At 42.8% G+C, this 16090-nt stretch overlaps 1 protein-coding gene across 1 annotated transcript in view; it reads right to left on the reverse strand.

The window, feature by feature from the left end:
• The window catches only part of TNFRSF21 (TNF receptor superfamily member 21), an 80563-nt gene extending 66854 nt beyond the window's left edge, over positions 1 to 13709 (reverse strand). The window contains exon 1 of the mRNA XM_003833192.5: positions 11111 to 13709. Within this exon, the coding sequence (XP_003833240.1) occupies positions 11111 to 11206 (96 nt within the window). The 5' untranslated portion in view covers positions 11207 to 13709. The remainder of the gene's footprint in view (positions 1 to 11110) is intronic.
• Positions 13710 to 16090: the final 2381 nt, after the last annotated feature.

Genomic DNA, 16090 nt, shown 5'->3' on the forward strand with positions numbered 1-16090 from the left:
AAAAAAAAAAAAAAAGGAATCAGGTATAGTGGTGTTCCAGCTACTCAGGAGGCTGAGTGAGGTAGGAGGATCACTCGAGCCCAGGAGGTTGAGGCTACAGTGAGCTGCGATCACATGACTGAACTCCAGCCTGGGTGACAGAGCAAGACCCTGTCCCAAATTAAAATAAATAAATAAAAATTTAAAAAGAGTGAGTAAGCTCCAGCACCTGCCTGTTTCTGTATTGCTCACAAGCTAAGAATGGTTTTTACATTTTAAATAGTTTTTTAAAAATCAAACAAATAATCATATTTTGTGACATATAACAATTATATGACAATCAAATTGTAGTGTCCACAAATAAAGCTTTATTGGAACACAGCCACACCCAACCTCTTAGGTATTGCCTAGGGCTGCTCTCACTATTCAAACACAGAATTAAGTAGTTAGAGCAGAAACCACATGACCCATAAAGCTGAAAATATATACTATCTGGCCTTTCACAGACAAAGTTTACCAGCCCCTGGTCTAAAAGTTTAGAAAGTGCTCCTGATTAGAATCTTCTCTCAGAAAGGCACAATTAATATTAACCTATTGAGGGCTCCAGCAGGCCCTGCAGGACAGCTGCCAGAAATGGTGACTTAGTTGAACCTAGCACTCCCCAAACATATTTGACCATAAAACGCTTTCCTCATGCAATGAGTATTGCTATCTTGCAGAACATACTAATGTAGTTCTTACCACAAATATGACACTAAAGTCCGAAAAGTCAACAAACCCAATATTTAAAACATCACATAGAAAATTCAAAGTTATCAGAATAGTTCATTGAAAAGGATCGACTTCTGTTAAAATGAACAGCACCAACAAAATGGAAATATTCTCAGACACAAAATATTCTCAGACACAAACAAAGAAAATGGTTTAAAAATATAAATCTCAGCTGGGTGCAGTGGCTCACACCTGTAATCCCAACACTTTGGGAGGCCGAGGCAGGAGGATCACTTGAGGTCAGGAGTTTGAGACCAGCCAACATGGCCGACATGGTGAAACCCCGCCTCTACTAAAAATACAAAAATTATCCAGGCAGGGTGGTGCACGCTGTAATCCCAGCTACTCAGGAGGCTGAGGGAGGAAAATCGCTTGAACCTGGGAGGAAGAGGTTGCAGTGAGCTGAGATCACGCCACCTGCACACCAGCCTGGGGAACAGAGCGAGACTCTGTCTCAAAAATAAAAACATAAATCTCAACTTTTATGTTATTAAATATAATAATATTACAAGTAGAATGTAAAATAAAACTAAAAATGTATATAAAGAATTCATGCAAATGTGGCTAACGTAACTCCTCAATAGTTATGACAGAGGGCTACATAAGTACATAATTACAAAGGTGATCATCCTATGGATAAATGTTTGATATCCCTAGGAGCTATTGAAATTCAAATTTGCACCCAAGGACCCTGACATATCTATATTAAAGCAGCATAAATAAATTAAAATTATAAACTCCAATATTGGCAGGCTTGTGGGCTAGAAAGCACATTTATAGGTGGCTGGTGGCATTCTAAATTAATTCAGTTCTTCTGGACTACAGTCTGGCAAATTCAGTTCTTCTGGACTACAATCTGGCAATGTGCAGCAAAAGCCATAAAACTGTTCATTTATTTCCTTTGACCCAGCAATTCCACTTTGAGGAACACACCTTGGGGAAACAACCAAAAAGGAAAAAGAGCAACTGGTTTATACAGAGACAACTTCATTAGTGCTGCTTGCAGTGGAAGACCAAAGAGACAGCAAGCCAAGCATCCAACAACAGTAGAATGGCTCAACATAGTGCCAACTGGAGGGGATAGTGCTATTAAAAAGTGGCAGCCATAAAGGCTTGAACTGACGTGAATCACAGGCACCTCAAAATTACTCAATACGCATCCAAACTTAAGGCCTCTCAGTTTCACCCACTGCTCCCCAAGCCTTCCCTTTCAAAGGGAACCTAGGAATCAACCTTGATCACTGCTTTCAATATCACCTGCTCCTTCCTATCTCACCATCAGCAAATCTCTCCAAAATTTCTATCTAGTAATCCCCATCTTCATTGTCACTGCTCTAGCACCATCATCTCTGCCCTGAATTACTGTAAAATGTGCTAACTGGCCTCCAGCTTCTATGCTCCCCTTCTCTAATCCATTCTCCACAGAGCTGCCAGTGAGTTTTTATTTTTTTTAATTGCATTCAAGTCATAGTATTACCCTGCTTCCCACTGCACTCTGAGTGATGTCCTGATCCCTTAAAGGATCCTGTATGATATGGCCCCTGCCTGCCTTTTCAAGCTCGATCCATTGTCCCCATTCACTGAGCAGCAACCACCGTAATCTTTCTATTCTCTGAACATGTAGGCTGTTTCCTCCCTCTGGGCCATCCCACATACTGTTCCTTCCTCCTGGCATACTCTTCCTTCTGTTCTTTAAAAGGCTGGTTCTCATTAAGCATCACCCCTTTTACGACGTCCAAGAAGGAAAGCCCATGAATAGTTTTTCATATCATATACCCAAAGTCTAGCAATGCCTGACATTTAATAGATGCCCCATAAATTTTATTAAACGGATAAAATATAAATATATCTCTGTAAGATAACAGAAAATAGCTGCACTAAGAAAAGCAGAACACAAGCAGGTACATACACATTAGTTTTAACTATACATAAATACTATAAACAAAGGGAATTGAATTGAAATGACACATAAAGAGAATTCTACACCCACTAGGTTCTTCTAGTCTGACAACTTACATAAGTTTAAATTGTTCTTTCTTAATAACTCATCTATCCTTCAGTTGTTGTTCAAAGTACTGAGATGTAATGCTAGCTCCAACTACCCTCTAACTTGACTAGAATGAATGAACAGTTAGTTTAAATCAAGATCCTTCTGAAATTCATTAATCATTTATTGCTTAACTGTTATGTGTCAGGACATTGAGCCAGAAACACAATGATGAAGAGCATATTGTCTTTGAGAAGCTGAAAAACAATATTAGCCCTGAGCTTTTCAAATGAGGAAACACACACAAACCTTGTCTATTTTGTTATTTTTCCTTGACCAGGTCTGCAAGGTTTAAACCCAAGAGGAGAGAGGAGTCATGGACTTCTACACATAAAGGAATAGCAAAGATTGAATCATGATGTAGTTAGGATGTATGTCCTCGCCAAATCTCATGCTGACATGTGATCCACAATGTTGGAGGTGGAGTCTTACGGGAGGTGTTTGGGTCATGAGGTGGATCTGTCATGAACGGCTTGGCCTTGTCCCATTGGTGATAACTGAGTTCTCTGTTAATTCCTACCAGAGCTGGTTGCTTAAAGAGCCTAGCACTTCCTTCCCTCTCTCTTGCTCCCTCTCTCACCATGTGACACACCAGCCGCCCTTCCGTTCTGCCATGACTAAAAGCTTCCTGAGGCCTTACCAGAAAAGCCAAACAGATGCTAAATCCATGCTTCTTGTACAGCCTGCAGAACCATGAGTGAAATAAACCTCTTTTCTTTATAAATGACCCAGTCTTGGGTATTCCTTTATAGCATCGCAAAACGGATTAACAAAAATATCCAGCTAAATTATTCTGGGGACCTGTTACCATTTGCCTTGGAATCTCTTTCTTCCTTCCCAACACCCCCACCGCTCCTAATCCTGGGCAAGCTGACCTGGCCGTATATAGGATGAAATCAAACAATGGTCTTGTCCCAATGGTTATTTGGGAGACCAGAATTCCAACCTGTTTTCCAGGACAAATGATTAAATAATTTCCTCTCACCCTTTGCCTTTTCCTAGTTTACTCAGTCTCTACAACCTACGAAGCGATGTTTAAAAGCTTACTTAAGCGAGTGCTACCAGTCAGTATGATAAACCACACACAAACACATGACCTCTGACACCCCTCAAATCACGGAGTTAAACCGGTTTCTAAGAGACCTGAAATGAAAGGTGAAAAAAGGAAATACTAACAACAGATGGTACAAGCCCGTGCACTTATCCTATACAAATAACTAGGCTGACAGCAAAGAAAACCCTAAAAGGTCCTCAAGTTCTCAGGATAAGTGAGTTGAAACTACATTGCTAAGCAGAACCCATGTCACACCGTTACTCACTAAACAAATATTTTTCAAAATGACCCAAGTAGCAGGAAAGCAAAGGATCCATTCCCTATTTATAACATTTCAATTTGCAGGAGTATCTTTCCATCTTAGCGATGGCACCCTTGCCCGTCAGAGTCACACCATAGGAAAATGCTTACCAATGACTGCACACCCTTCCCTTTCAATCCACACACAGGTCGCTCTCAGTTTATAACCAGCAGTTTTAGCTAAACTTCCAAGAACCATCGTGGAGCAGAACTGCTCATTAAATTTCTGGAAAGAGAATGTTCAACTCTTGGGTAAAGTCATTCTCTTTACAGAAAACAAAATTCTGGTAAATTAAGGTGACCTCTCTCCTACCAACAACTTGCAGAAAAAGCAGTGTGCACAAAGCCACACTGACCTAGATTTAAACCCTCTCTCCAGCAGTTGCCAACTGCATGACCATAAGATTTCTCAAACTCCATTCCCTTATCTGTAAAATGGGGCTAATGCTGCTACCTCATAGACTTGTCAGATGTACTGAGATCATTTGCAGAAGGTATTCAACACAATGTCAAAGATAAGTACTCAATAAATAAGAGGCAGTGATAGCAATATCAGTGATTAATATTAACACCCACTTGCTTATTCCTCCCCTCTGGGCTTTCAGAGCTGAAGCCCTATTGAATCCACAGCTGCTCTCATTTGATTCCAGGACTCATGGACTCACTCCTCTCCACTCTCCTAAATCCATTAAGCTCATGTTCCTTTTCCCAAAACAGACAGATTTGCAAGGGCACCAAGCAACAGAACCACACAGCAGTACTGACAGCAGACGAACAAATAGAAAAGTATATAAAGATTAGATAATGAGCCTTGCTATGACTTAGCTTACTAAGTGCCCCCCTTACTTTTCTTGTTTTTATTTTTGTGTAGCACAAAGTCTTAGGTATAATTTTTAAATATGAAGCCACAGGGCAACGTCCTGATCCCCACCCACACCCTGCTCAGTCCCACACCTGCCTGAGATCTCTTTGAGGGCAACTTTCCCACCACTGCACACATCTGTCATCTCCAAAGCCAGGATACTGACAAGAAAATCTTCTGGTGGCCTTTAGCACCTCTCAAGAACAGTGAGATCACTATTGCTCACTGATCTCACTGAGATCACTATTGCTTACTATTGCTTTGAGTCAACAGCCTAAGTATCAGTGAACCCCACCTCTGTACAGCCCTCAGTCCTGCCTGTACTCACTGATATCTGCCAGGTTCCTCCCAGGTTATAACCTCTACCCAAGCTCCTCTCCTCTTGGATTCAGGCTAGAAATGAAGGTGGTAAGAAAGCTGGGTGGCAGCATGCAAGCCAATTTAGGATTCCCATTTTATTTTTTGGTATTTGACAAACACAAACACTGGGGCAAGGCCAGTATTTATTCATGATCTTGCCCCTATCCTAAATAATCAAAGCTCAGCAGCTGTTGCTGCTACAGCCACAAGGCCCAGCCTTCTGCTAATGCTAAATGAGGATTCAACTTTGGGAACCAAATTGATTCCTATTATGGCTCCCATTGTCATTCTGTCAAACAGACATATCTTTGCCTAATGGTCCACACTGAGTCAGCTCCAAGTGATCACTGGACACATGCCCAAAGCTCTGAGATAACCTGGGCTCTTCTTGTCACAGAAGAGAAGCACCTGAGTTTGCCAAGAAGTTGCTGGTGACCTGGCATCACCGGAATTTGCCAGGCCTGCTTGGGGAAAGAAAGCCAACAGAATATTAGTGCTTTCTGGAAAATAAGCACAAGGAAAAGTCACTCAATTCATACCAGCCCCTGAATAGTAATGATCTGATAATGCACCGGATCATTTCGTGTCACCAAAAAACAAAACAAACAAAAAAAGATGTTTATTTAAGGCAATTAGAGTTTACATGCTTTATGAAGGACCAGCTGAACACAAAATTAATTTGCAAACTGTCTATGCAGCCTCCAAAGAGGCTTCACCTCTCATCTTTGTGGATATAGTTGCCTGCAAAGTTAAAGTGTGATGTCTCCACATTCTGGTCTACAATGCAGAAAGGACAAAGACCACCTGCCAGAGCCAGCCCAGAAGCTCCCACCTATTTGTTCTGACCCAATAATAGCATACCTGGAGAAAAGGACTGTCTTCAAACTGCCCCAGAATATACAGCATTAACTGTGCTTACCATATCCTGCTTGATAGACTTTGTCTACATCTAGCCACACTAAAATATGTCATGCAGGCATTTGGTGGATATATGCCTTTTCAAGCCTCCCTTTTTTCCCCTCCCAACTTAAGGTAGTCCTTAAATCCCACTTACGAGGAATTTTTTTTATTGCTGATTTGATTTACTTGTGTAGTTTATTTACACTAGAGGTGTGTTTGTTTTGTACTGGACTTGGGGAAGATTCAAACATACGCCTTCAGAAACAGTTCAGATGACAGAGCTCAATTCCATGATACACATTTTGACTGTAATAATAACTCATGGGTTCGGTCAGGACTCCTGTATTCCAGCACAGGTTCTGCGCTCCCCATTCCTCTGATTAGAAGTTGCTTTCTCTACTGAGGCTAATGTATGTCATTCTCAGATTTGAAAGTTTTTTTTTTTTTTCTCTTATTCTCAGACTAAGAGCCAAAGTTACTTCAGGTATTTTAAAGATTTTAACACCAATCATATTTTGTGTATTAAGGTAAGTATACTACATTCATCCAGTGATTCCATATGAGCGAGTAAAACCCAACCAGCACTGGTGATGGCCATGCTCATTTTATATACCATACAAATTGTACCTTCATGGCAAGATCCAAATCCCAATTCATCCCTGGGTTCCCACTGCCCAGAATAGTGCCTCACTTAGAAAGGGTGCTCGATGCAGTTTCATTTGTAAACATGAAAAAGCAGTCACTTCCCCAGTAATTTTTTTTTCTCTCAACCAAAAAATACAGGGTGTTAAATCAGTATTTTTTATGCTCCCTTCCAGCTTTCACATTCTAGGATTGCAGAGCTAAGATATATAGGAGGGAGAAAATCTTTTGGATATAATATCAGCTCTAATTTAAAGTTCTGCTTGAATTTGCCACCAAGTCTTGACATGATTCAGAACTTCAGCCCCCACCAGACCACTCCACACCTGCCCAAACAGCCAAAGTGAATTGCCAATGTACGAGGTAATGTACTTTGATAAATGATGGTCAGGAGGTAGCACTAAGCTACATGTCTAGTTTCAGTAACAGAGAAAAACACTATTACTTGGCACTTTCTAGGCAAACACACAGCTGGACAGGCTATAACAGCAAATAGCCCTCTATCTGGAATTCATAATGCTTGCAAAAGAGTTTTCTAAAACTTCAGACCTCATATCCTTACCAATTATGGCTCCCTTCTCTTCTGAGGGCCTCACTGCCAAAATCCTATCTATGCAGTTAAAGCGAGCTCCCCGAGGGCAAGGGGCATCTCTGACTAAGTAGTGTCACTCTGGGCAAGCCATTCTAGAGCATTCCTTATCACTGGCACAAACCTAAAGCTCTCATGGATCTTGTCTCTGCCTTACAGAGATATGATATAGCAAGGGTAAGTGTCTCAGGCAGAATAGTACAATTGGTAAAGTCAAGATGGTGGAAGGTAAGCTTAGATTCTGAAGACAAAGCACAATCATGCACACTAGACTTACTGGGTGTCGAGCAACAAGAATGTTTTGTCCACCTGAGCCCCAGACTTTTGAACCAAGCTCTTGTCTTTCAGTGTATGTTTTACTTTCTATTATCATGCAGACACTCATCAGAAATAGAAGGGCAAGCAGCAAGAATACTTCCTTCCAAAGGCATTCCTGTAATTCTCATTCACGTTCTGTAACAAACCAAACCACCTTCTTAACTTTTCCCCAGTGAGCCTTCTCTGTTGTTACATTTCATTATCAAGCAATTTGGACTTGTGAAACACAGTGTGGCACAGGGCTAAGGGAGGACATGAGCTGAAGAGCCAGGCAGTCCTGGGTTCTGGCCCCAGCAATATCACGTGCAAGCTGTGTGGCCTGGGACAAACCAATGAAGTTCTGGGAGCTTCCATTTTCTCAACTATAAAAAGGAGATAATATCACCTGCTTCACAAAGATGCTATGAATAAATGAGATACTGTATACAAAGCACCTGGCATGTAGCAATTGCTCTCTCTATACATATACAATTGCTATATACGTGTGTATATATTATATCATATTGTGTACCTATATATTTGTATTTTTATAAGCTTATAGTAAGCTATTTTTCATGCAGTTAGCCTGTCATGACAAACAAAAAGTCATAACACAAAAATGATGACAATAAATATTATCACACAAAAAGGGAGATATTTGAAAGAAGAGCATTAAAAGACATAATAAATAGAACACTTTACTGGGATTATTACTTTTTAATCTAACTGTAATACGTGGGCAGGCCACTAACTTGCCCACCTCCCCCAGTAGTGTTCTGAGTACCCTGCCACGTGTACCCAGGCTCCAGTACCTGATGTCCCTTATGTTCACATGGCCAAGGATCCCAATGGGATAAATACTTCTTGGAACAGTATCATGAGATCATCATTTTACACATTAACAAAGCCTGTCCTGTGGACTTGGGCATGCAGAATAAGAATGTGAATGACAAAAGGCATTTCCTCCCCACCCTGGATGGGGATTATAACATAGTCTCTACTGATTCCTGGCACACCCTCCAGTCACCCTTCAGGATTAAGGGCTGAACCTCATGCCATTTCATGAATTTACCTGAAGTCTTTTTAGCATAGCTAGCAGAAGAATAAGGAATCCTGTATTGGTTATCAACTTGAGACTGCTCCTAAGCCTCATTATAAATTTTATTTTTTTCAAAGTAGCCAAACTTAAATTGTCAGGTCTTTAGTTGCAAATCTAGTGCACAATTTTTAAGGTAGGTTGAGTTTGATGACTTATTTTTTATTTTGGTTTTGGAGACAGGGTCTCACTCTGTCACTCAAGCTGGAGTGCCGTGGCATGGTCACAGCTCACTGTGAGCTGTGACCATGTTGAGCCCTCAACATCCTGGGCTCAAGCCATCCTCCCACCTCAGCCTCCTGAGTAGCTGGGCATACAGGAGCACACCACCGCCACACCCACCTAATTTCTTGTAGAGATGGGGTCTCACTATGTTGCCCAGGCAAATCTCGAACTCCTGGACTCAAGCAATCCTCCCACCTTGGCCTCCCAAAACGCTGGGATTACAGGCATAAGCCAGGGTGCCTAGCCTGATGATTCAAGAAAAGGAGCTGGGCCCTTTCTCAGTTAGTTAAGGCAACCTACCCTTTGATTACATCAAGACCTTTGTTTAATTACCTACCTCATGCTAAAAGGTAAAATAAATGGAGTATTGCACAATGACTTAAGATTTAATCTGGGAATGGACTCTGTGAGGCATATAATAATCAGATGTGTTGGAAGCACCTGAAACATAGTAGTGGATAGTAGTGGATCTAAAGCCGTGAAAAAGGAAATGATGATAGTTCTCACTCCACTGAACTAGGATCAGTGTTCCCATGGACCTAGATGTGTTTCTCTCCACACCAAGACTGTCAATCCAGGTTCATTGTCCCAAGAGACTCCCCGATTACTGCTTACCACCCACCACACTTGTTTCACTTGTTTCAAAGATATAAACCTTGGCCATGCCATTAATAAGTGGGCAGAAAAGAGTTTCTGAAGGGAGACTGGGACTTGCCTCATTATAAATGCTAACAGTAACAAACTTTTCTTTAGTCTCTCTCTTCCTCTTAAAACACACACACAAGGAACCAGAGTGTCTGTAGGATGAATTCCCAGGCCATAGCAACTGCAATGTCCTGAGATCTAAGCAGTTCTTGGCTGGCCAGGCGTTAAGTCCTTTTGGGGAAGGAGACAGCAAGCCTGCTTTTCCCTTACACAGCCCTGTCGTGAAAACAAGCTCTTGTTTTTTGGGGGTTTTTTTGTTCGGTTTTTAGCTAAGAATTTCCATCCCTCCTGCAGTGATAAAAGATAGGCAAGGGAAGCTCAAGGGTTTGATCTCAAATTTTCTTCCACCTAACTTGCCCCTTCACCCCAATATTTGGAAATAAAGGGAGGGAATTTGGGGGAAGTTGAGGGTAAGTTTTTGGTCAAGATGATTGACCCGAGATGTGGATGCAGCTTAGGCGATGAGGGAGACTGCACCACCCTGCAGGGTCACCTGCCTAGCCCCAGGTAAACGAGGGATCGGAAAGACTGTAGAAAATTCATCTTCCTTCACACACATCTCCTTCCCCCTCCCCCCATTCCAGTGCCAGCGCGCTGGCTGGCTGGAAGCCGGCGCTTTGGAGGCGCCGGAGAGTAGGTCTAAGGGTGATATTTCGGCATGCAGAACCTGAGACCCCACCCGAGCCAAGAGGGAAGAGAGAGGGTAAAGGGATTGAGGAGGGGGCGGCTTGCGCCCTGCTCGGGAATGCACCGCGCGACAGCACCCGGAGGTCTCCGGTGTCCGGCGCGCACCGGTACCACTCTCTTCCACTGCGGTAGCATCCCGACATGACATTGCAGCTGCAACAAAGCGCCGGCCTCGGCCGGCCCTCGGAGCCCCACACCGCGGCGAGGCCCCACGCCACGCAGAGGGGCAGTGGCCGATGGGTGGGGGGCTGTGGCTGCGGGCGTGGGGAGCGCGAGGTAGGCCGAGCAGGGGGAAAAGCCCTCAAATGCGCAGAAGCCGGGCGGCTACCTCTAGCGTCTCCTCCAGCAAAGCCAGACTGCAAGGAAAACAATTCGTCTTCATTCCCGAGCCCCGGCTGAGCCCTGAGATTACCCCAAATAACCTAGTCGAGGCCCTCTGGTGTGTTGCCTTCCCTTGCAAATCCCTCAGTGCCCGTAACCCAGTCGGCCGGGCCCCGCGCCTCCCTAAGCCCCGGCCCGGAGACCCGCCCGGCTCCCGGAGAGCGGTTCCTTCTGCTCCGGCGCCGCCGCCACCCCCGGTCCACGCAAGCGCTCACCAGGAGAAGGGAGCCCGCGATCATCGTGGCTGTGGCTCGGCGGGCGATGCGGCTGCAGGAGGCGAGGGCGGTGCTGCTGCTCGCAGAGGTCCCCATGGCTGAACCGGGGACTCGCAGGGGCGCCCGGGGCGCGCGGGGCAGCTGGAATCGGCGGCTGCTTCTGCCCAGCGCCGCATCCACCGCCGCCTCCCGGGCCGGGAGCCCATCTACCTCCAACACCCCATGTGCACTGCTGCGGCCGGGCAGAGGAGGGAGGCGGCAAGGGAGGCTCTAGGGGCGCTCAGCACCTGCCCAGCGGCGCGGCCGCCCAGGCGGGGAGAAGCCGCCGCGACTGCAGCCCGCGTCTCCGGGTGCTCTCCTCCGACAGCGGCTGAGGAGAACCAGGGAGGAGGACTGGGCGCGAGAGAGCAAAGGAACAACTTCCCATAGCGAAGCTTCCAGCCACTGCCAACCACCCTCCTCCGCTGCCCAGACTGGCCGGCGAGGGACTGAGTCGGTGGCCACCGGGCGCAGGGACACACGTGGTGGCGCCGAAGGGGCGGGGGACCGGCCCTTTGTGATGTCACCCGGGAGGAGGCCGGGCTCTTTTGTGCGGTTGGAAAGGCGAAGGCGTTCCAGGTAGAGCGGGGAGGGAGAGGGTGCCCCTTGGCGTTCGCTGAGGAAATTGCACGCGCCTGTTGACCCAGGGAAAGCGCTGAGAAAGCATCTCACTCCTGATCTAACTTTACTTATTTTTTCCAAGATAATTCCAACTAAATTATTTCAGCTACATACGCCTTTCCATTGTTTCGGACACGATGATTAAATCAGAGAGCGATGGTGAATAGACCACAGAGCACTTAGATCAACTGCGTGACAAAAAAGGAGACCTGTGTGTTGCTTCTCAAACTTTGCTGCCCTGTGGAATCACCTGGAGAGTTCAAAACATATATATTGATTCTTGGGCCCCACCTCTAGAGACTCTGATTTAATTGGAACAGGACAGGATCTGGTCTGGGCATTGAGGCTTGTTGTTGTTGTTTGTTTGTTTTTTAAGTCTTCAGGGTGATTTTAATATGGGGCAAAGATTTTAATTTTTTATATTTTAATTTTAATATGGGCTTATGAATGCAATTAAGGAAATCCAAACTAAAAGGATTTAAAACCCAGAGTCATTGGTGTTGGGTCCATGGATGGTCTTGGAGGGACTTTTGAACTCCTTGAAATGTATCAAAAGATGCATTTTCCTAATTTAAAAATCAAGAGTTTTGAATCGGATTATCCCTGAGATTTTTTTAATCACCCTTCCCCCAAAAAATAATGCTAAAAATTTTTGAGTTGATTTCCAAAGGCCTTGTCAGGATGTGGGTGGTAGAATAGGTAGTATTCTGCTTCAGAAGGAGAACTGGAATATTCTCGTGGATGTTGGTATCTCACACACTTCTGAATGTAAGAGAGCACCTGTTATCCTTTTCTTTGTTTCACCTGGGGGAAGGCCGAGTCTCCTGACTGTGGCCACCATTTCTGGTATCGTGTAATCCATCATCTAGGTACTGACAGCACATGGCACACTGTATTGATATTACCTCTTCAGCCATCCAGTCCACACCCCTCAATTGGGAGCCCTATGGTGCTGGGCTTATCCTAGGCTTCTTTGGTCCCATTTCAAAAGAATCACACTTTTTAAACTATCAGCTTCAAGATCCAACACCCAGTGCTAATAAAGGTAACTTGCTAAGTCATAGGTACCAATTATTTGCTTTATTAGTTAACATGTCGTCCTTTGATTCTTTGTTCTATGCACACTTTGGTAGAAGCTAAAATTAATATGAGGGTTAATTCCAATCTATTATTTCAAACATTTGTCAGTATTGTCTATAAATGTTAGAGTGGGAAAAAAGCTACAATATATAACCTCTAGTGAAATTCAAAGAAGTTCTAGAAAATATTACCACTAATTATGGAGTTTTGGGGAGAGGATGATGGTTGGACTTGCCACTCTCTAGCTATTTTCAGAAGTTGAAAGAGTGAGGGTTAGATGCTGTGTTTTCATGCATAACTGTATCAATTTTTTCTTCAAAAATTCAAATGACTGGCCAATACTATTATAAGGTTGGGTTTTTTTTTTTAAGAAGTTACATAGGTATTAAAGAGGGAGAGGAGCTTCAAATACGTTTTTATTTAGTCCATTTTACTCCTTGCATCCAAACTCACATTTTTCGTGGTAATATATGATTGATTTGCTCTAAAGAGTTGGGCAACTTTAGAGTTTAGTGTCTGGGTTACTATGCAGGTATAAGAAGTTCTTCTCAACTATTTGTCTTCCTAAAACTAAAAGAAAATTGTTTATTCGTGCTTGGACCACTTTGAAACTTCATGAATTCCTGGTGTTCCATTGATCATATCAAGTTGAAATTTAATATACATTTTGAGAGATGAAAAAATTTACTCAATTCTGTTTACTACTAACATGTAAATACATGTCCCTCTATAGAGTGATAGATTATAGATAATTTGAATCTAGATGCAGTGTGAAATTTTATTACTTTGAATTGAAATGTATACATGCCTTCCATTTTGAAGTAACAATGCTGCAACCATTAAATAATTCATTGCCACATTTTCAATATGGTAGCTTAGACATGTCTGTTTTCTGGGAAAGGATAAAAATTCAATGATACATAAGGAAGTTTCTTCCAAAGTTCCAAGGAAAGAGGAGATATGTGTTGATAAATCATAATTATAGCTAAATTTTAAAGTAAGGCCTAAATGAGTTAATCCAATGTCATCTTTGCCATAAAAATTACTCTGTCTCCACCCTCCATCCTAACTTTGGACTTTCTCTCTTTCTGCCAATGTTGTACAATTTTTCTAGTTTTCCAACCTCAAAAATCATTGCTAATTCTTTCCTCTTCCTTAGTACATTCCAATTAATGCTTTCCTAACCTTTCATTTTTTTCTATTTTATCTTTCTTGTTAAAAATCTGATATATACATCTGGATACTGAAGAAATCACCAGATTTACCATCTTGTCTTAATTTTTTTTTTAACTTATCCTGCATACTTTCAGAAGGTCTAGTAAAATTTCATGTTCTTTATAATGAAAATAACAATTGTTCACATTTTGAGAAGTGACTGCTGCATGACAAACATCCTGAGCTGATCTATGAAGGAATGACAGAAAGTTGACAGGAAAATGCCAGCTCCGTTGGGGAGACCCTAACCCAGTGGCGCTAGAGGAATTAAAGACACACACACAGAAATATAGAGGTGTGAAGTGGGAAATCAGGGGTCTCACAGCTTTCAGAGCTGAGAGCCCCGAACAGGGATTTACCCACGTATTTATTAACAGCAAGCCAGTCATTAGCATTGTTTCTATAGATATTCGATTAACTAAAAGCATCCCTTATGGGAAACGAAGGGTGGGCTGAATTAAAGGAATAGGTTGGGCTAGTTAACTGCAGCAGGAGCATGTCCTTAAGGCACAGACCGATCAAGCTATTGTTCGTGGCTTAAGAATGCCTTTAAGCGGTTTTCCGCCCTGGGTGGGCCAGGTGTTCCTTGCCCTCATTCCTGTAAACCTGCAACCTTCCAGCTTGGGCGTTAGGGCCATTATGAACATGTTACAGTGCAAAAGAGATTTTGTTTATGGCCAGTTCTGAGGCCAGTATATGGCCAGATTTTGGGGGGCCTGCTCCCAACATGTCCCCCTTCTCTGATTTGCAAATCGATAAAAGCAAAGGCAGCTTTGTCATGGTGAGCTACTTCTCGCAGGAGTCAGGATCCACATCTGCAGACTATACAAAGACAAACAACACAGATTAAAAGCACAAACGTCATTGAAATCACAGAGCTTCCAAGTGTTTTTATCCATTGTAATGGGTTACTAGCTGCTAATTTGTCTGTAACTCCTTCAAGCACTCCAGTTCCTGGCATTAAGGTCAGGTGTGCCTGCAATGCTTTAAACATTTGTTCTTTTAATTTTAATTCCTTATGTTAAGCTCCTAGAGCGGGCTATATCATTTGAGGCTGAGGTGCTGCTATACCACCATGGTTCCAGGTAATAGGAACTTTTGCCGTAGTTCTTATCATTTCTACCATCTGACCGTTTTGTTCAGATCATCTGAACATAGTGTGGCCGTGGCATGCAGACTGAGAGGTGCAATTCAAGATAAACGTCCCGTTAGGGGACGAATTAATAATGATTCCATAGGAATCGTTGTGCAGCACCTCTGCCTGTTCTGCAATGCAATCTTCCTAAACAAGTACGTTCATTTTTTCTAACTGGGTCCAATCCTGTTTACATATAGGTTTTTGTAAGCCTATTCTGCCCCAATTTTTTTTGTAAACCTGATTCTGCCCCAATTTTTTTGTAAACCTGATTGTGCCCCAATTATAGGAACAGAATCAGAAATCACATTAATAGGCATATCAAAAGCAGTCAATACCTCAATTATAGCTACAAGCTCTGCTTTTTGAACTGAAGTATAGGGCATCTGAAAAACTTTACCTTTTGATCCAGAATAAGAAGCTTTACCATTCCTAGACCCATCTGTAAAACAATGAAAACAGGCTGCATGTTGTTTACTGCAGGAATTGTAAATGCAAACCATTCACAGTCTTGCTCAGCTAAAGGGATAGTAAAGAAACAATCTTTTAAATCTATGACTATTAAAGCCCAATTTTTTGGAATTATAGCAGGAGAAGGCAATCCTGGCTGTAATGCTCCCATAGGTTATATAACTGAATTGATAGCTCTGAAGGCAGTTAACATTCTCCATTTACCTGATATTTTCTTAATTACGAAAACTGGAGAATTCCAAGGAGAAAATGCTGGAGCTATGTGCCCATTTTCTAATTGTTCAGTAACTAATTTCTCCAAAGCCTCCAGTTTCTCTTTACTTAGCGGCCATTGTTCTATCCAAATTGGCTTATCTGTTAACCATTCTAAAGGTATAGGTTCTGAAGGCTTAACAATGGCTGCCATCAAAAATGATATC

This window comes from Pan paniscus, chromosome 5 (assembly GCF_029289425.2).
Source record: "Pan paniscus chromosome 5, NHGRI_mPanPan1-v2.0_pri, whole genome shotgun sequence".
In the NCBI taxonomy this organism is placed as follows: Eukaryota; Metazoa; Chordata; class Mammalia; order Primates; family Hominidae; genus Pan; species Pan paniscus.